Source organism: Rhinopithecus bieti, unplaced genomic scaffold (genome assembly GCF_001698545.2).
Source record: "Rhinopithecus bieti isolate Rb0 unplaced genomic scaffold, ASM169854v2 scaffold_10351, whole genome shotgun sequence".
Taxonomy (NCBI): domain Eukaryota; kingdom Metazoa; phylum Chordata; class Mammalia; order Primates; family Cercopithecidae; genus Rhinopithecus; species Rhinopithecus bieti.
The window spans coordinates 1,348,712-1,370,442 of NW_016806805.1; the positions used below are offsets into that span (position 1 = coordinate 1,348,712).

The window sequence follows — 21,731 nt, forward strand, 5'->3', positions numbered from 1 at the left end:
CTTAAAAATATAGAAAAAATCTGGAAAAGAGGGGCTCACTGTTAATAATTCTTAAAACTAGGTAATAGATATATGGAGATTTATTATATTCATATTATTCTATTTCTATATATTTTGTTTTCATAAGACTTTAAAAGAATGACAAGAAGAATAGATTAAAAACAGATTAAATCCTTGATATTAGTGCTTTGTAACCTGTTTAGATGTAAATTAACTCTTGACCAGTTTTGTTATTAAACCATTATTTATACTTTTTAATGGTTTCTTAAAGCATTTGAGATATATATATCAGACTTGTTTGGTTAAGGATGAATTATGTTTGAATATCTGTCTAGAAAATAGCTGTTTTAAGTATTTTCCGTATCTGAAAATAATATGAAGACCATCTCCCACTACTGCATTCCCGTAAGTGGTTTTATTTTCATCATTTAAAATAGTGCAGATTTTCAACATAGTCAGCGTTCGTACATTTCGAAAGTCAACTTTACATTAGTGGGGGTGAACAGAATCTTATTTTGACAAAATTCTCCCTCTTTAGATGGGAATGAGGCAAAGAGGAAAGGAGTAACTATTTCTTCCTGTCTCTATAACTGAAACAATATTCAATATAAGTGAATTTTACCTGTAGCAAATATTCCCTTTATAAGCCATCCATTTATCTTGTAGGTGGCCTTGTAAAATATACTTTATTTGATTTTACACACTGTGCTCATGCTTTGGCTTTATGCCCAACCTCCCAGGCTGCAGACATCTACAGTAGACCCCAGTGTTAAAGAAAACAAGCCCCCCAAAACCCTAGAAAATATTACAGTTATTAATAATAAATTCTCTGTAATATTCATATTGGAGCAGTAATAAATTATATTAATAGTAGCAGTCCTTAAAAATTGTCCCACTGGTCACTAAGACATTCAATCTTACCCATGTTCCAAATGAAATCCATTATTTTTTTATACTTTCTACTCTTACAAGAAACAGGTGTTAAGGGTATTCTGTTTATTTGTTTGACTTACTCTCTTTAATACAGAAGTTAAAAAATAAAGGCAAAGCACATATATGTATAGTATCAACTAGCACCAAATCCTTCCTATGTGAGAGAAAATGATCTGCTTTGGAAGCCAGTTACATACATTTAAGAAATATGTCAAGCAATCTAAAATGAATATATTAAATGGAAAATGACTAGTCCTGACAAATTCTTCTAAAATGCAAAATAGCGGTAATTTAGAAGTTTATGGAGGAAGGGTAGATCTTGGAGAAAAATGTGTTTTAATTAAGGAAGAAAATAAAGAATGGGAAGAAAGAAGAGGAAGAAAGATAGGGAGGGAGGCAATCCAGGCATGAAGCAGACGCTCCAAGATTGAAGTAGAAATAGAGGCATATTGAGGAAACCATGTTGAAACAGATGGTTTATGTAAGGCAGTGCTTTTCAAATTATGTTCTGATGCTGCCCCCAGACGGGCTGGCCAGCAAGGGGTGAGGAGACCCGCTACTGAAGTCTTTAAGTGAAGCAGTGCTGCAGGTGTATTAGAAAGACTGATCTGACAGTGGACATAGAGGAATGTGTTGGGAAACTATTCAGTAAGTCCGATGAGATGGCATGAGCCCAGCTGTATTATTGGCCACGAGTTTGAAAATAAAACAAGAAAATGGATGCATGTACTCTCACCAAGGGAGAACCACCAGGAGTAGGTTACAGATGGGAAGAATGTTGTACTGGGGGAAGGAGGTATCAAAGCCCCATTCAGTGATAGAAGTGAAGAATCCCACATTGAATGTAAATCTGATGGTACTAGATTGTATGGGAATACAGAAAATAATACTTTGATTGTATCCAAGTTCTAAAGGGAAATATAAAGTGAATTAAAATAATTAGCTTGAATATGTAAAGCATAACTTTGGGATTACATCTAGTGTAAGCAGTGTGGATGAACACACAGCAGACCTGGGAATTTTGTTCTTATTTACACCCTAGTTAGTTGTTTTCTTAGATGTCTCTAAACTGAAAAGCTCCTGTGCAGTGGAGGGGTGGTGGGGATGCTAAGTTAAATTGAAAAGCCTCAAGCTTTGTGGCACAGTGAAAAATCCTGTATCCAGAGTCTGGGGGTTGGCACTTTAGTGAAGTCGCTTTCACAGGTAATATTGTTAAATAAGGCAGAGATTTTTTTTTTTTTTGAGAGATGGAGTCTTACTCTGTCGCCCAGGCTGGAGTGCCAGTGGCACGATCTCAGCTCACTGCAGCCTCCGCCTCCCAGGTTCCAGCGATTCTCCTGCCTCAGCCTCCCAGGTAGCTGGGATTACAGGCACACATCACCATGCCCACTAATTTTTGTATTTTAGTGGAGACAGGGTTTCCCCATGTTGGTCAAGCTGGTCTCGAACTCCTGACTTCAGGTAATCCGTCCCCCTAGGCCTCCCAAGGTGCTAGGATTACAGGCATGAGCCACTGGTCTCAGCCTTAAGGCAGAGATTGTTAATGATGTGGCTTCTAGTTGATAAGTATAAAATCCCAAGCAAGAGAAGACTTGGTATTCTTCCTGTGACTTGTTGACATAAGCCCCAAACCAATGGATAAGGAAGCTACTAGGCACCAATCAGTCAATCAGTTGGTAAACAAACTAACTATAAATTAACTAAAAATATGGAGAGATGTAAATATATGCTTCAGTGTAAGAAAGACTTACGTAAATGCAAACACTTACTTTAAAGGTTCACAAATATATATGTGTTATGGGCTGAATTCTGTCTCCCCAAAATTCATATATTGAAGTCCTAACCCCTGCGCATCAGAATGTGATGACATTTGGAGTTAAGTTCTTTAAAGGTGTGATTAAGACCAAGTGCGGTCTTTAGGAAAGGGCTTAATCCAGTATGGTTGGCTTCCTTCTAAGGAGAGATTAAGCCACACACACAAACTGAGGGGCCATTATGTGAGGACACTGCTAGAAGGCTACAAGCTAAGGAAAGAGGCCTCAGAAGAAACCAAATCTGCCAACATTTTGGTCTTGAGCTTGTAGCCTCCAGGACTGTGAGAAAGCAAATTTCTGTTGTTGAAGCCACCCAGTCTGTGGTATTTTGTCAGGGTAGCCCTAGCACACTAATACAATATGCATGCATTTCTGCAAAATTCGTATATTAAATCAAAAGATAATAACCTACAAAAATATTGATTAACATATAAAATAGACAAGGACCTAGAATCAACAACATTCCAGTAGCAATGAGCACACTTAACTCCCAGATCTTGGTTTCAAATACTGTTCTCCAATAAAAGGAACTGGGGCTCCTTGTAGAAATGGCTGATTCCAGGAATGGGGCAGGAGATAGAGTAGTCCCCCTTTATCAGAGGGGAATATGTTCCAAGATTCCTGGTAGATGCCTGAAACCACGGATAGCACCAAAGCCTATGTGTACTATATGTTTTTTTATCTGATAACCAAAACAGCTACTAAGAATAAGCGACTACAGGGAAGGTAATGTATACAGCATGGATACACTGAACAAAGGGATGATTTGCATTCTCGGCAGGATAGAGCAAGATCACACATGAATTCATTATGGTACTCTGAATAGCATGCAATTTAAAACCTATGAATTATTTCCGAAATTTTCCAGTTAATGTTTTCAAACTGAAGTTGACAGCAGGTAACTGAGACTGCAGAAAGCAAAATTGCAGACAACAGGGGACTACTGTATACAAGATGAGCCTGGAGCATCACTTAGTACCAAAAAGTAACAAAGTACTCAAAAACCCTCACAACAATGGAGATATGTCAAAGGGATACAGGAGCTAACTGAAATATCTCCCAATGGCCAAAACTTTGAGCAACAAAATAAAGTAATACTAGATTATAACCCAGTGTATAAAATAAATATCCATTAATCCATACTGATACTGGGGAAGAATACACAAGTCTCCCATGCAGAATTCCAACTAAATTATCTGGAATTTATGTAGACACTCCACTCTCAAGGTGTAGAGAATAACTCCCCACTCAAGCATGGGCTGTGCATGGTGACTTCTTTCCAAATAATACAGTACTAAAAAGTGAACAAAAAAGAGTAAGAGCAAAATCTGACAAAGCCCTACTTCAGCATGGTGGTCAAGATTAACAGCACTGATAAGTCAGGTTGATAGACTGTGTCCTTGATATAATGTGATAAGAATTGCATTTGACGTCTGTGGTTTTCCTCCCGAAAACCCATGTCTCACTCTAATCATGATTAGAATGAATAGAGAAGCATCCTACAACATACTTGACCAGCATGCCTGAAAACTGTCAAGGTGAAAAAAAGCAAAGTCTGAAAAAATTTACAGCCAGAAAAGCTAAGAGAGCAGCTGAATGTAATGTGCTATCCTAGAACAGAGAAAAGAGACTAGGTAAAAACTAAGGAAACCTAAATAAAGTTTAATTCTTAAACAAAAATCAGCACTGGTACATTAATTGCAATGAGTGTACCATGCCAATATAAGATGTTAATAATAGGGGAAACTGGATATGGAGTATATAGGAACTATCTGTACTATCTTTCCAACTTTTCTGTAAAATATTCTCCAAAAATGGCCATTTAAAACAACAGAAAACAATAGACAAAAAGTTATCATATACTCATCAAAAGGCCAGTAAGCACTTGAAACATTTCAAATTTACTCGTATTCAGAAACACACATTAGGCCAAGTGCTGTGGCTTGTGCCTATAATCCCAGCACTTTGGGAGGCTGAGGCAGGCAGATTGCTTGAGCTCAGGAGTTTGAGACAGCCTGGGCAACATGGTGAAACCCTGTCTCTACTGAAAATACAAAAATTAGCCAGACGTGGTAGCACATGCCTGTAATCCCAGCTACTCGGGAGGCTGAGGCATGAGAATCGCTTGAACCTGGGCGACGGAGGCTGCAGTGAGCCAATATCACACCACTGCACTTCAGTCTGGGCGACAGCGAGACCCTGTCTCAGAAAAAAAAAAAAAAAGAGAAATGCACATTAAAATAGCTATAAGGTTATTGTTTTTCTCCTATTTAGCTCAAAAAAGTTTTTTCTGTTGTTGTTGTTTTGTTTTGTTTTGTTTTTTTCCCTAACGATGATGCCGATGATCGGCAATGTATAGGAATGTAAAATGGATCAGCCTTTCTGCAGGGCATTGTTATGTTTGAACAGTATTCTCATTTTTTTTTACTTTTAGGCTGGTGTTTGGAATGCTTTATCCTGCATATTATTCATACAAAGCTGTGAAAACAAAAAACGTGAAGGAATATGTAAGTATAGTTTTATGAGTGATTAATCTGAGTTTAATATTTTAATGATACACACTGAAAAACTGCTATTCTCTTAGAAACAGCAGGAGTAACATTTTGGGTTAAAAGGTGTTATGAATGTGAAGTAACAAAACTAATCTTTTAAAAAATCTTTGAAGATAACCCCAAAGTGGAGTTTCAATAAAAATAAGTATATGGTTCCCAAGATGAGTAATTGAATAGGTCTTGATTTAGTCTATAAATTCCGGTGTAATAAGGGGTTGGAGAACTTTTGTTTGTTTGACTTAGGGAGGGGAGTTGTGGGACTTTTTGCCTTATAAATTTATAGGTACATTGAGAATACCTCTCTGGCCCCAAAGCCTTTTTCTTCTTCTTTAGGTGTTTCATCACTTTCTAATCTATATAAATATGCAGATACTCCATCACCATTGACAACTGCAATCTTTTTTCCTTCTGGAGTCAGACTTCATTTGTAATGATTTTGTTCTGATTTGCGATGAGTCCTCAGTATTTCTTTGTTTTTAGTTTCCTCTTCCCTATTCCCTAATTTTCTTTTTCTGTCACTAACATTTATTTTTTATCATTTCTGAAGTTCTCCTCATTTCCCATCTTATTCATACTATGTAATAGTAAATGGCCTTCCCCACCTACAAATCCTGATATAGTTTGTTATGTGTGATGGAGTGAATTTTTAGAGAATAGCAAAAGCATATTGTATTGATGGTGGTAATCAACAGGATAAGCAGTCAATACTGACATAACAGCACATCAATAACTATGGCTGTTTTTTTTAAATTGAGGTGACATTCACATAACATAAAATTAACCATTTCAGAGGCATTTGATGCACTCACAATATTATACATATATATAATACAGTATAATACAACTCTAGTTCCAAAATATTTTCATCACTCCAAGTAAAACTCTGTGCCCAAGTCACTGACAGCCACCAATCTGCTGTCTGTATGTGTTTACATATCCTGGATATTTCATACAAATAGAATCATATAATATGTGACCTTTTGTGTCTGTCTTCTTTCACTCAGCATGTTTTTAAGGTTCATACAAATCTTAGTATGTATTTTATTTTGAATGTTTTACATTCCTTTTTATGACTAACATTCTACTGTATGGATATATGATATTTTGCTTATCCATTCATCTGTTGACAGACATATGAATTGTTCTGTCTTTGGCTATTATGAATAGTATTGCTACAAGCATTCACATACAAGGATTTGTTTGAGCACCTGTGTTTGATTCTTTGGGATGTATAGCTGTGGTTCTTTGTAAGGAATCTTGGATGATAGTCTTGGTCATCCAGTTGGTCAAATGATCAGGGATTAGATCATGATTCTTTATATTTTCAGGGTTTTTTGGGTGTGGGAGGAAGGGACAGACTCTGAAACTTTTATAACTAACTCATTTTATTAAACTTTTACAGTTTTTTTCTCTTGTATATAAAACTAACTTCTAAAGTGAAGTATATATTAATACAAGTCAAAATGTTGGAATATATCTGGCAGAGGTAAATAAGTTACATAGTTGGGCTCTGAAATTTTTCTATCCTTTTATTATATGTATCTTTTGGACCTAGGATTGGTGAAATTAATCTTAAGAGATGGAACCATATTAAGTCCTGGTAACTTAAGTTCATTTTATACATGGCTTGAAGGTTCATATTTTAATATAAGTTGGAGTAAATACTTTGCATGTTATTTTATAGTGCTGGCACACATTAGTTTTTAGATGCCAGCGCGTCTGTTAACAGTGCTTCTCAAGCTGCCTGTGGTACAGGACCACTTTTGTTTTTCCAATAAGTCATAGACTAATACTTTTTTTTTTTTTTTTTGAGACGGAGTCTTGCTCTGTCACCCAGGCTGGAGTGCAGTGGCGCGATCTCGGCTCACTGGAAGCTCCGCCTCCCGGGTTCACGCCATTCTCCTGCCTCAGCCTCCCGAGTAGCTGGGACTGCAGGCGCCTGCCACCACGCCTGGCTAATTTTTTTGTATTTTTAGTAGAGATGGGGTTTCACTGTGTTAGCCAGGATGGTCTGGATCTCCTGACCTCGTCTGGATCCACCCGCCTCGGCCTCCCAAAGTGCTGGGATTACAGGCGTGAACCACTACGCCCGGCCGACTAATACTTTTATAAAATGAAATACTAATCACTAGAAATAAAGAAATGAAAAAAGCCCCAACCCTGAAATACAACCCAGAATTTTTTTTTTTTTTTTTTTTGTGAGACAGGGTCTTGCTGTTATCCTCCAAGCTGGAGTGCAGTGGCACCATCATAGTTCACTGTAGCCTGGACCTCATGGGCTCAAGCGATCCTCCCACCTCAGCCTCCTGAATAGCTGTGACTGCAGTCATGTACACCATGCCTAGCTAATTTTTTTTTTATTATTTTTCATAGAGACAGGGTCTTAACTATGTTGCCCAGGTTCGTCTTGGACTCCTGGCCCCAGGTTATCTACCTACTTCAGCCTCTCAAAGTGCAGGGATTACAGGCATGAGCCACGGTGTCCAACTCCCAAACTTTTTTTTACTATATTCAGTGACATGAAATTACTGTCAAATAATGTACTTTTGCCTATTGTTTTCATTATTGTATTATTAACATACTTATAGTAACACAGTAGTGCTTTTACAGCCTTGTAAAATCCCATAGACAACACTACCCTACTGTGTGATATTTTAATTGGAATTCTCTTTTGGAAGATAAAAGTAAGAGTTGGCCATCATTTCCAAACACCATGAAAATATGAGTTGAAGAATCTGCTTCTGGCCAGTGCTTAATAAATGGGAACCATCTCCCTATTTGGAATCTTTTTTATATTGTTATTAAATTAGATCTTTTTTTTAGTCTGATTCAATGTACAGTTGAAGTACAGGTTATTATGTCTCTCAACATTGGGCCCACTTCACCTAGAAAGCATTCCAGAAGCCCAGGATATATAATAATTTGATGTGCTGCTGTGTGTGTGTGCATTGTATATATATTTGTGCTTACAGTATTCTCCCATCTTTTCTCCCAAATCTGCTTTTTTTTTTTTTTTAGGAAAAAAAAGCTAAGCACAAATTTAAAATGTTTAGATGAGAAGCTCTAATAACTTGAGGATATTATCAGTAAGCACAGAAATACCATCCCTAAAAGTCAAAGGTAAAGGGATAGCAATAAGAAATATAAAAATAGTAAATAAACTGTAATAAAAAATAGGTTTGGCCATGTGCAGTGGCTCACAACTGTAATCCTAACACTTTGGGAGGCCAAGGCGGGTGGATCACTGGAGACCAGGAGTTTGAGACCAGCCTGACCAACATGGTGAAACCCTGTCTCTACAAAAAATATAAAAATTAGGTGGGTATGGAGGCGCATGCCTGTAGTCCCAGCTACTGGAGAGGCTGAAGTGGGAGAATCACCTGAGCCCAGGAGTCGAGACTGCACCGAGCCATGATCCCGCCACTGCACTCCAACCTAGACAACAGAATGAAACCCTGTGTCAAAAAAAAATACAATAATAATAAAATAAAAATCAGAAAGATTAATCCATTTATAAATGCTGTGCATCAATTCAACTTTGTTAATATTAATTTTTAAAGACTTAACAACAAAAAAAGACTTAAAAACAAGAATTTGTGTGTCTTATTACTCTTCATACAACACTCAGATTTTCATTACTAGATTATTTTGTAAATTGGGGATTAGTAAGGATGGTCTAACCCTGAAATTTTTATTCAACTTCATAAAGATAATTTAATTGCTTCTTGGCATTTTGGCTAAGATCAAGTGTGAAGATAATTTAAGCCATGGAAGAGAATCCATTGCATTCAAACTGATGAGAAAACTATAAACATGATATGTATTGAGATATATGTATATGTGTATATTTAGTTACATAGTGAGCATACAGCTTTGCACAGTTGTTTTTAGAGAATACTCATTAATAAAGCTGGAATTATCTGTACATAATTTTGCAGTAATAAGATGATTCTGAAAAGCATTTGTTTTTATTTAACTTTGTAAGTTTAGGGTTTGTGCAGGTTTGTTATATATATAGGTAAATTTGTGTAATGGGGGTGTGTGGTACAGACTCTTTCATCACCCAGGTGTTAAGCCTAGTACCCTGAAAAAAGGTTTTCTTAACCTCCGTTTGAGAAGACCAGAATAATGAGTAATTGAGGAGAAACTAGGGAAGGTGAAAGGCAGGTGGCTAGAGCTGGTTTGATAATTACGTGGTAATCAACTCTACTTCACAAATAAAATGAGAACTAAAAGCAAAATAAATGGTCAGGCACTGAAACAAGGACAGGGCATCTGCCTTTGACAGGGAAATGTATCATCTCTGAAGACCTCCCAGCAACCATACTGCCTCTGCCATCAAGGCTGCTAGAGAGGCCTCATGCAGTGGCTTATACCTGTAATCCCAGCACTTTGGGAGGCTGAAGCAGGCAGATCTCTTGAGCCCAGGAGTTTGAGACCAACCTGGGCAACATGGTAAAACCCCGTATCTACAAAAAACACAAAAATTAGCAGGGCATGGTGGTGGTGTGTGCCTGTAGTTCCAGCCACTCAGGAGGCTGAGGTGGGAGGATCACCTGAGCCTGGGAGGTCGAGGCTGCAGTGAGTCCTGATTGCACCACTGCACTCCAGCCTGGATGACAGACAGAGTGAGAACCTCGGGTGTGGTGGTGGGATCCCGGGGAGGCTGCTAGAGAGACTAAGTTGAGATGTCACCTTGGAATAATAATATTCTCCATTTATATGATTTCCTACCAGTTTCAAAGTACTTTTGTCTATTGTTTTCATTTGCTACCCTGGATAAGATAATTTTTTGAAACAAATTATCACACTCTTATTGGCTTAGAACAACATAAATTTATTCTCTTACAGTCCTAGAGGTCAGAAACCTAAAATGAGTTCACAGCCTTCCCCCCTTCTGGAGGATTTAGAGGAAAGTCTGTTTCCCTGTCTCCTCCAGCTTCTACAGTTGGCTTACGGCTTTATTCTTCCATCCTCAAACCCAGCAATGTTGGACTGAGACCTTTTCATGCTGCCATCTCTCTGGTTCTCTTTCTCTTCTGCCTTCTTTTCCACTTATAAGGACTCTTGTGATTACATTGGGCCCACCTGATTAATCCAGGATAAACTTCCCATTTCAAGGTCAGCTGATAAGCAACCCTAATTCCATCTGCAACCTTATTTCTCCTTTACGGTGTAACCTAACATATTTACAGTTTCCGGAGATTAAGACACAGACATCTTCAGGGGAGAGAGGGCATTTCTCTGCCTACTCCAATAATATCTCACTGATTCTTACTGCAGTCCTATGAAGTAGGCATAGAAAATATTCCAGTATTACAGGCTTAAAGAAGCGAATTTACCCGGAGTCACATGGATTGTAAAGACAGAATTGGTACCAGATCAGAGATCTTCTGTTTCTAGTATTTTATTCATTCTATTCTACCATGCTACCTTTGGAAACACAAGTGAAGATTCTAGCTTCATGTAGAAGTTGAAACAACCTTCACAACCAGCCAGTGAATGTGCACCTGATTAATTCAAAGCTGGGAGTTCAGGGCCCACAGCCATGTAGATGTTTTCCAAGAAGGACAATCAGGCAGGCTACCAGGGCAGGACCCACCAGCGTTGAAATCACGTGTGAACAAAGAGGTTCAAAATGAAATACAAGTTTTTGAAAATTCTGTAAAGTTCCTCCTTTGAAAAAAAAAAAAAGAAAGAAAATCCCTTAAATCTTGACAGTCTTCTAAGTATTTCCAATCTAGTTTTACTCTGACAAAAATTTTGAACATTATTTGCTTGCACCCAGTGCAAGGCTAAGTCCTAAACTTAGCCATCTGATTTAAACTGACTTTTTTTTTTAATTATATTTTAAGTTGTGGGATACATGTGCAGAACGTGCAGGTTTGTTACATAGGTATACATGTGCCATGGTGGTTTGCACCCATCAACCCGTCACCTAGGTTTTAAGCCCCGCATGCATTGGGTATTTGTCCTAATGCTCTCCCTCTCCTTGCCCCCGACCTTCCCACAGGCCCCAGTATGTAATGTTCCCCTCCCTGTGTCCGTGTGTTCTCATTGTTAAACTGACTCTTAACAGTTTTATCAGAACTCTGTCCTCATAAAGTTTTCCTATACAGTAATCCTATCCAAATTTGTTTTGTTTTATACATGGTATTTTCTTAGTAAAATTAACCTTCTTAAATTGCCCTGTTATGTTTTTAATAGCACCTTATAGTATCAGATGTTATATTCTTTATTTGTATATGTTTGTGTTCCCCACCAGAATGAACTCCATGGAGAAGTGTTTTGTTGTTTTATTAATTGCTATATTCCTGTACTTAGAACAGTACCTGCTGATAATAGGTACTCAATATTTCTTGAATAAATAAATGAGAAAAGTTGACTTTTAAGTAGACATCAAATATTGTGCTTAATAGCATGTACATTTCTTAAGTGGATTGATGTAGTTTACCAGCTTTGATTCTGCTGGGTTAGGGAGAATACAGTCCAGTCTTAACATTTATCCCAAAACCTAGTTTCTTTGTGCTATTTGGTTATGACCTAAATTCCACTGCTCTCTACTTCAAAATTATTTTCAGAAAGCATACATTTTCGGTTAATTTACTTCTTCCCACCCTAACTACTACCATTCCCCTTAAGCCTGCAAATGGTAGATTGCACCTGATAAAACAGATGCTGTGTTCAAATCAAAACAAATGGAAAGTACTGTGTATTTTGGCAACCTTCCTTTCTTCCTTTGCCTATTTTTAAAACAGAGCTTTCCTAGGATATAATTTCCTGCATAGTGTGGCTGATATGGCCTACTTAAAGACTTTCAGTCTTGCAGTAATTGAAATGTAAACTTACTGAAGAATTAGTATGGTTTTGCAAATTTTTTCAGGCTCATTCCATCTCATGACTTGAAAATAGAGTGTTTACTTCCAAGTCATGTGTAATTGCTGTAGCTTTTCTAGGAAACCAGTGTTCTTATTCTAAGAATGCTGGAGAAAGCAGCAATGAAAAGATTGGCTAACAGCACTTACAAATCAAAATCAGACATTTGGTTCTGAGATTTACTGTGAGCAAGAACAAAGAACAGGAAAAACTGGGAGATTACTCTTTAAAAGGCCTAGAAATGGCCCTCTAAAAGTCTGCTGACTTGGTTTTTGAAAGTGACCTAATTTTCAACTATTTAGGTGATATGAAAATGAACAAATTTACCACAAATATAGAACAAATATGCCAGTTCTACAGATCTTATTGATAATGAAATCTGAAGTTGTCTACTAACTTTCGAGTGGAAATAGAAGGGGAAAAACAAACTACTTTTGTTTGTTCTCAAGAAGTGTTGCCTAGGTATCTTTTGATATTTTTGATAAAAAGTATTCATTTCATTTAAGGGTTTTAATAATTTAGAAAGTTTAAAGATTAGTCTACTAATTATGATGGGATTTTTACTGAAAATTCGTTTTGTCAGGCTGCTTGCTTGTCTGTGTATTTTCTATTCTAATTTAGTTTTTATTTTTATCAAAGCAGTATTTACTTATAATGTAAAAAGTCAATTAATTTTCCAAGACTTATTATGGAAAACAATAGTTCCCCAGGCTCCCGTCCCTGTGTCTAACTCTCTAGAGGCAATTACTTCAAACTCTTTTATCTGAATCTTTTAGCATGTATTGCCATATTCCAAATAACATGCTTACTCTGCTGTTTCTTAATTTTTCAGATGGACGTCATGAGTTAACTTCCTTCTATGAAAGATGATTTAGCAGTTACCCAATGCCACTATACACGTGCATATTTCTCTGTGCTTATAGCTTCCCAGAATCATTGCAGTATAATTTGGTTAGCTCAATATTCAGTATTTATATTATTTAGACAAAATTAGAAGCAATAGAATATAGAGCTAAAGTGCACAATGTCTGGAAACAGGCTCCCTAGGTTTCATTCTAGCCCTACTACCTATTACTAGCTGTACCTTTCATTCTAGCCTCAATTTTCTAATCAGTAAGTAGTAGTAAATAATGAACATATTATTTCATTATATTATATGAATGCACAGAAAGCATTTATATCAGTACCTTAAACATAGTAGTATCTGTCATACAATCATTTTCATTATGTAAACACTATTCACAGCTGATCTCTACAGTGTCCTGCCATTACCATTCTTTACTCTGGTGTTATTCGCTATCTTGTTTCATTTGTGTGGTATTCTCTGTTCTTACTGTGTATCCAGACCCACGCTTTCCTAGAGTTGTGTGCATTTCTTCTCAGTGCATTCCCCTCCATTAGACATTCCAGATTGGTTCTTGTTTTGGATTCTCTGATTTCTTAATTACTTAATTTCTTCATTTTGATAAAATGCATCCTTCCTGAGAGGTCTATAATGAGAGTCAATTTCTTTTTTTTTTTTTTTTTTTTGAGACAGTCTCGCTCTGTCGCCCAGGCTAGAGTACAGCAGGCGACTTGGCTCACTGCAACCTCTGCCTCCCGGATTCAAGCAATTCTTCTGCCTCAGCCTCCCAAGTAGCTGAGATTACAGGCATGCGCCACCATGCCTGGCTAATTTTGTATTTTTAGTAGAGATGAGGTTTCACCATATTGGCCAGTCTGGTCTTGAACTCCTGAGCTCGTGATCTGCCCGCCTCAGCCTCCCAAAGTGCTGGGATTACAGGAGTTAGCCACCGCACCTGGCCCCCAAGAGGTCAATTGCTTGAGATGCTAGGTTGGAAATCATTTTCTTTCAGAATTTGGGAGCATTTCTTCATTGTCTTTAACTTCTGGTATTGCTGTTGAGAAGGCTGAAGCCATTATGATTCTTACCTGTTTTTCTCCCCGTTCAGGAAGCTTGTGGGATATTTTCTATTTTCCTGTTGTTTTAAAATTTCCTGATGATGTGCTTTGGTGCATGAATCTGTTATAATCAATTTTGCTAAATCCTCAGTAGTCCCTTTTAATCTGGGAATCCTTTTTGCTTCAGCTCTGAGAAATTTGGTTAAAATTATCTCTTTAATACTGTTCTGTACTCCATTTTCACTGTTGTTCTGTCTGGAATTCCTTTTATTCATTTATAAGGCATTTGGACTGATTCTCCAATTTTTTTTAATCTTTTGCCTTTTCTTTCCTATCTCTTTTTGTTCTACTTTCTGATTGAGTTTCTCAGTTTTACCTTCTAACTCTTCAATTGATCTTTTGATTTCTGCACCTGTGTGCTTAATTCCTGAGAATATGACTGACAAGTTTTTTGGGCATGTCCTTATTTATTTATTTGTTTGTTTGTTTGTTTGTTTATTGAGGTGGAGTTTTGCTCTTGTTGCCCAGGCTGGAGTGCAATGGTGCAATCTCGGCTCACTGCCACCTCTGCCTCCAGGGTTCAAGCTATTCTCCTGTCTCAGCCTCCCAAGTAACTGGGATTACAGGCATGTGCCACCACGCCCAGCTAATTTTGTATTTTCAGTAGAGATGGGGTTTCTCCATGGTGGTCAGGCTGGTCTTTAACTACCGACCTCAGCTAATCCACCTATCTCGGCCTCCCAAAGTGCTGGAATTATAGGCTTGAGCCATTGCACCCAGCCGGACATTTTCTTCTTTCTACATAGTCTTTCCTTTGAATTCGTTTTATGTTTGTTTCAGCCTCGGTTTTTCATGTATAATTTCCTCAAATGTTGGATGATCTCTGGTTCTCTGCTCAGTTTTTAGGATAATAATGAAAATCTGCCTGGAGCTCTGTGCCCATGAAAGGGCTTGTTGAATGTGATCTTCACTGTAGAGTGATCTGACTAGACCATCGTATATGTTCCTATGGCTGCCATAAGGACGTACCACAAAGCAGTGTGGATTAAAACAACAGAAATGTATTGTCTCACAATTTCTGGAGGCTCGAAGTCATTAATTTCATAAGATATTGACTGGGCCACACTCCCTCAGAAACCTGTTGAGGAGAATCATTCCTTGTGAATTCCTAGCTGCTGACTGTTGCCAGCACTTCAGTCTACCTCCACAGTCTACCTCCATTGTCACATAGGACTCGCCCCTCATGTCTCTGTGTGTCTGTTTTGTCTCTTCATCTTAAAAAGACACCAGTCACATAACTTCATTTAACTACATCTTCAATGACCCTATTTCCAAATAAGGTCACATTCTGAGGGATTAGGGCTTAGGACTGTGTGTTAGTCAGCTTGTGTTGCCATAACAAAAACCATGGACTGATTGACTGGAACAGCAGGAATTATTTTCTCACAGTTCTGGAGACTGGAAGGCCAATATCAAGTTGCTGCCAGGGTTGGTTTCCTGTGAGGGCTCTTTTCCTGGCTTGTAAGGCAGCCACCCTCCCATATGTCATCACATGGTCTTTCTGATGTGTGCCCATGGTGGGAAATATTCCTCTTTTTCCTTTTCATGTAAGGACACCAGCCCTATAGTAGAGCTTCACAGTGTGACCTCATTTAACCTTAATTACCACCATAAAGGCCCTAACTCCAAATATAGACACATTTGAAGTTAGGACTTCAACCTATGAATTTTGGGAAGACCTAATTCAGTCTAGAGTGGACCTTAACGCATCTGTTTTGGGAACACCATTCAACCCATAACAACCATTTCTTGGGAAGTTATCAATGTCTATATCTTTAGGTATTTTCTCTTGTGCCAGTCAGATTCTTCAGAGAAGACTCTTCCATTATGAAAGGTACTTGGTTACCAGTATCCTACTGGGAGAATAAGACTTGGGGGTGCTCAACATTCAGTTTATAAACTTTTACTAGATCCCTATTAGCCCCACTCTCAGTTGTGCTGGAGATTTGCAAATCCAGAAACCCCCTGATTCACCCTTTCCAGAGAATAAACATAAGGGTTTCCCTGGGGAAGAAGAGACATTGACAGGCTTCTGGAGTGAGAAGGTATCTTGGGGTCTCCCTTCTCCTTAAGCAGATGTACAGCCATCCTTCCTAACTTTAGTACCCCCGTCCTTTTTGTTTTGTTAGACAGGGTCTTACTCTGTTGCCCAGGATGGAGTGCAGTGGTGCCATCATAGCTCACTGCAAGCTCCAACTCCTGGGCTCATGGGATCCTCCCTCCTTGGTTTCCCCCATAGCTGCAACTACAGGCACATGGCACCGTATCTGGCTATTTTTCTTTTGGTTTTTTTTTCCTTTTTTTTTTCTTTTAGTAAAGATGAGATCTTGCTATGTTGCCCAAGCTGTTCTTGAGCTCCTGGGTCCAAGCTATCCATCCGCCTCAGAAATTGCCAGGATTGTTAGGCATGAACCACTGCACCCAGCCTCTGTAACCCTTTTGACCAGGAATTTTGCCACCATTTATTTTGGCGAGCTCTGTAGTGTAGAGTTAGGTTGCTTCTCAGTTTTTCCCCCTGCCAGCTTGCTGTTCAGTTTTCTCAGGTCTCCTAACTCAGTTACTACTCATCCATTTCCTTCATGGCTCCAAAATTCTTATGTTCTCTTCTATATTCTTCTGAGCTTATGCCATCTTTAAAAATCACTTTACTGTTGTTTTAATATTTGTAGAGGGAGTGGAACTGAATATGTATATTCAGTTTGCCATCTTTACCCAAATTTCCAAATTGACTTTGTGAGTGGGATACTTGCAGTTGAGTTACTCTATGATATTTATTTATTTATTGAGAGATGGAGTCTTGCTCTGTCACCCAGGCTGGAGTGCAATGGCACGATCTCAGCTCACTGCACCCTCCACCTCCCAGGTTCAAGTGATTCTCTGGCCTCAGCCTCTCGAGTAGCTGGGATTACAGGCACCCACCACCACGCCCAGCTAATTTTTATATTTTTTATAGAGACAGGGTTTCACCATATTGGCAAGGCTAGTCTCAAACTCCTGACCTCATGATCCACCTGCCTCGGCCTCCCGAAGTGCTGGGATTACAGGGTTGGGCCACCGCACCCAGCCGAGTTACTCTATGATATTAAGTAAGACTTATTATACCATTAACATTGTTTTTTAAATGTGTCACTTAGGAAACAGATTTAAAGTAATATATGGCCGGGTATGGTAGCTCACACCTATATCTCAGCACTTTGGGAGGCCGAGGTGGGTGGATCAATTGCTTGAGTCCAGGAGTTTGAGACCACCTAGGAAAACATGGTAAAACCCCGTCTCTACCAAAAGGATACAAAAATTAGCCAGGTGTGATGGTACATGCCTGTAGTCCCAGCCACTTGAGAGGTTGATGTGGGAGGATCACTCAAGTGTAGCGGTTCAAGACTGCAGTGAGCCCAAGATCATGCCACTGCACTCCACCACGGGCAAGAGAGCAAGACCCTATCTCGAAACATAAAATAAAATAAAGTAATATATACTATTGTTTTTTCAATGCTTGAAAATAACTTTAACATTTAATTTTAGCTAACATACACTGAATTCATGTGTGCTTACTTAAATTAGGTTATTATTTCTTTATAAACCTAATTTTTCATATGTTTACTATTTTATATATAATATATACAGCATATCACTTCACTGGTAAAGTAACTGGTACTGTTATAATCATCAAGTGTTTTATATTCTTCATTATGTGGTTTTTTTTTTTTTTGGTTTTTTTTTTGGGTTTTTTTTTTGGGTTTTTTTTTTTGCTCTGTCACTCAGGCTAGAGTGCAATGGCGCATCTCAGCTCACTGCTACCTCCGTCTCCCTGGTTCAAGCAGTTATCCTGCCTCAGCCTCCCGAGTAGCTGGGTTTACAGGCATCCGCCACCATGCCCAGATAATTTTATATTGTTTTCTTTTTTTTTTTTTTTCCGTGAGATGGAGCCTCACTCTTGCCCAAGCTAGAGTGCAGTGGTGTGATCTCGGCTCACCGCACCCTCCAGTTCCTGGGTGCAAGCAATTCTCCTGCCTCAGCCTCCTGAGTAGCTAGGATTACAGGCGCCTGCCACCACGCCCGGCTAATTTTTGTATTTTTAGTAGAGACGAGGTTTCACCATGTTGGCCAGACTGGTCTTGAACGTCTGACCTCAGGTGATCCACCCACCTCGGCCTCCCAAAGTGCTGGGATTACAGGCGTGAGCCACCGCACCCAGCCAATTTTATATTCTTAGTAGAGATAGGGTTTCACCATGTTGGCAAGGCTGATCTCAAACTCCTCACCTCAAGTGATCTGCCCACCTCAGCCTCCCAAAGTGCTGGGATTACAGGCCTGAGCCACCACACCGGGCCCTTCATTGTGTTTTCTAAAAACAATCTCTTTATGATCACCTTGGGATTATTACAACAGATCTAACTTTAGGAAAGTAAGTATTAAATTTGAATAAGATTATGTAATAGGAGGATTTACAATAAATGTCTAACAGGGTTTCATCCAAAATTTTAGAATGTGAATTCAAGGAACCCTTGACCCTTCTGAAGTAAATTGAAAGCATTTCCACAGTGTTCACACTAGGATATAGCTAGCCAACTCACAGCTCCCTGTCCTCTTTTAGCTTCCAATGAAAATGCTTTGGAAAATATACACATAGAAAAAAAAATTCTCACAGTAATTCTTAAACCTAAGAGGCTACGCAATCAGGCTTTTGCTAAAATCTAGGAAGAATGTTACCAACTGTAGTGCCAATGGAAATGGATTTTTTAAACCGGACCGAAACAGTTGTTTCCATTAAAGGAAATGCTGCTAAGAAGTAAGTTGGAGGGAGGCCTAGCCACCCCCACCCTAATCCCTAGTGATGGAATAGTTTAAAACCATAAAAGCTACAATAACCAGCAAACTCAACTGCTATCACCCTCACTGCGGGGAGACCTGAATTCAGAGGCAGCCAGTGTTTGCCTTCCCTTTTTCAGAAAACATAAGCTCACTACTTTGAAGAAAATACCAGTAATTTCCACACAGGAGAAATAATCATTGACCATAAGAGAAATCAACAATGTAGTAATAAACTAATTATAAAAAATCGAAATGATAGTAATATATATCATAATTCATATGCTTTACTATAATAACTGAGTTTTTGTTGTTGTGTTTTTTTTTTTCTGAGGTGGGGGCCGGTATTGCTTTGTCACTCAGGCTGGAGTGCAGTGGTGTGATCAAAGCTCACCACAGCCTCAACACTCTGGGCTTCAGCTATCTTCCAACTTCAGCCTCCTCAGTAGCTGGGACTCCAGATGTGTGCCACCACGCCCAGCTAATTTTTGAATTTTTTCTAGAGACGGGGGTCTCACTATGTTGCCTCGGCTGGTTTCAAACTCCTAGACTCAAGTGACCATCCATCCCACTTCAGCTTCTGAGAGCGCTGGGATTACAGGTGTGAGCCACTGCATCCAGCTATGATAGCTTTTAAAGACTATTTTGAAAAGGAAGGAAGAAAAATCAAAATTAAAAGAATCTGTAAGAAATGTAGGATGAATAAAGCAATATAAAAGCAAACAATAAAACAAAATCAAGTGAATTAGTGTATCTAGGAGTTTCTTTGAAGAAGTTTAATAAAATAAACACTTGAAATAACTAACATATAGGGTAAGGTAGAAAAGGACTGAAAAAAAATGAAAAACAAGAAGAGTTTAATCAAGCAATACTAAATTTAAGTGACACAGAAAATATTAAACTACCTATAAGTTTTATTAAAAAATGGGCCAGGCACAATGCTCATGCCAGTAATCCCAGCACTTTCAGAGGCCAAGGCAGGAGGATCACCTGAGCACAGCAGACCAGCCTGGGTAACATAGCAAGACCGTATCTCTACAAAAAAAATAAAAATAGCCGGGCATAGAGACATGTGCCTATAGTGCCAGCTGCTTGGGAGACTAAGACAAGAGAATCACCCGAGCCCAGGAGGCTGAGGCTGCAGTGAGCTCGAATTATGCCACTGCATTCCAGCCTGGGGGACAGAGTGAGATCCTGCCTCTAAACAAATTAAAAAGAGTGTTTTCTAATAACATCAGATAGACCTATTTTTTCCTTTTCAGCTGAAGGTTATATTATTTATGCAATGATGTTTCCTCTTTCACACAATACTAGGATCTGTCTTTGGAATACCCAGACATGTACATCATCTTTCCATTATGTAATTTTAAAAATATAGTGCTTTACCAACTACAGCTGTAATAATCAGATTGTCAACCAGATTGCCATCACACCGTGAAAGGTCCTCCTAAAAATATAAAAGCTAGAGCTATTCCTGAAGATTGTAGCTAAATACATGAAATAAAATCACTCTCCAAAACGTCATAACTTTAAAAGCACCCGATATGTAATGGAAATGTAAAATGATAAAGGTTTTTTGAAAAACTGTAAAAAAATTAAAATGCATTGAAATGTATTATACAAATATTTACCTTAAACTTTTTCTCTTGGCTGTGTGTGGCAATTCATGCCTGTAATCCCAGCACTTTGGGAGGCTGAGTTAGGAGGATTGCTTGAGCCCAGGAGTTTGAGACTAGCCTGGGCAATATAGCAAGACTCTGTCTCCACAGAAAATAAAAAATAAGGAAAAATGTGGTGGCGTGTGCCTGTAGTCCCAGCTACTCAGGAGGCTGAGGAAGGAAGATCGCTTGAGCCCAAGAGTTCCATGCTACTGTGAGCTATGATTGTGCTGCTGTACTCTAGCCTGGGTGACAGAGCAAGACCCTGTCTGTATCCAAAAAAAAAAAAAAAAAATTCTCTCTCTTGCCACAGAATAGAGTTTTTAAATTGTATCCTTTTTAAAATTCCTGTTTTCTACTCAATTGATAGATATGAACGGTGGCCCTTGAGAAGATATACCAAAGGCTCGCTCCCTTTTTTTTTTTTTTTTTTAGCTTATTGGGTATTTTCTTTTAAATGATGATGTGCCCAAACAGTATTATGAAAGTAAGGGTACATTTTAAATGTTTACACTGAACAAATTATCTCACAATACCGAGTTCGTCTTTTCTCTAAACCCAAGGCTCTTACATTCTCTTCAGAAATGGCACCACCTTCCTCTAGTTGATACTGTCAGAACATGCACAGCGCAGTCTCTCACTGCAGTGCTTCTCAAAATTTAATGATCATGCCAATCCCCTGGGATTCTGCTAAAATGCAGATTCTGATTTGATAATTCTGGCCTGGGCTTGAGATTCTGCATTTCCAACAGGCTTCCAGGTGATGCCAGTGCTGCTAGTCTGTAGACCACAGTTCACATCGCGAGGATTCTGTGCATGTCTTCAACTCTGGTTACACATCAAAACCACTGGTGGAGCTTGTCTTTTAAACATCTGTCTGCCCTCTCTCTGCACCTTGTGATGATGAGGACTCAGAATCTATATAATCTCTTTGTAATCACCATGTGATTCCTATCCACAGCCAAGTTGAAAACCACTCATTAAGCAGTATCTTATTTTATTGTGGCACTCAGGCAGCCCTTCACCACACCTTTACTAGGCTGTGTGCTTTTAAAAACATATATGTTTATGTAAACGAATAGTTGATTTTAGAAACATCTTATGTAAATCGATTAACAACTTGGAAT

General features: G+C 38.6%; 1 protein-coding gene across 1 annotated transcript in view; it reads left to right on the forward strand.

Moving 5' to 3' along the window:
• The window catches only part of REEP3 (receptor accessory protein 3), a 76,944-nt gene that overhangs the window by 13,863 nt on the left and 41,350 nt on the right, over positions 1-21,731 (forward strand). The window contains exon 2 of the mRNA XM_017877578.1: positions 5,182-5,254. Coding sequence (XP_017733067.1) covers positions 5,182-5,254 — 73 coding nt within the window. The remainder of the gene's footprint in view (positions 1-5,181; positions 5,255-21,731) is intronic.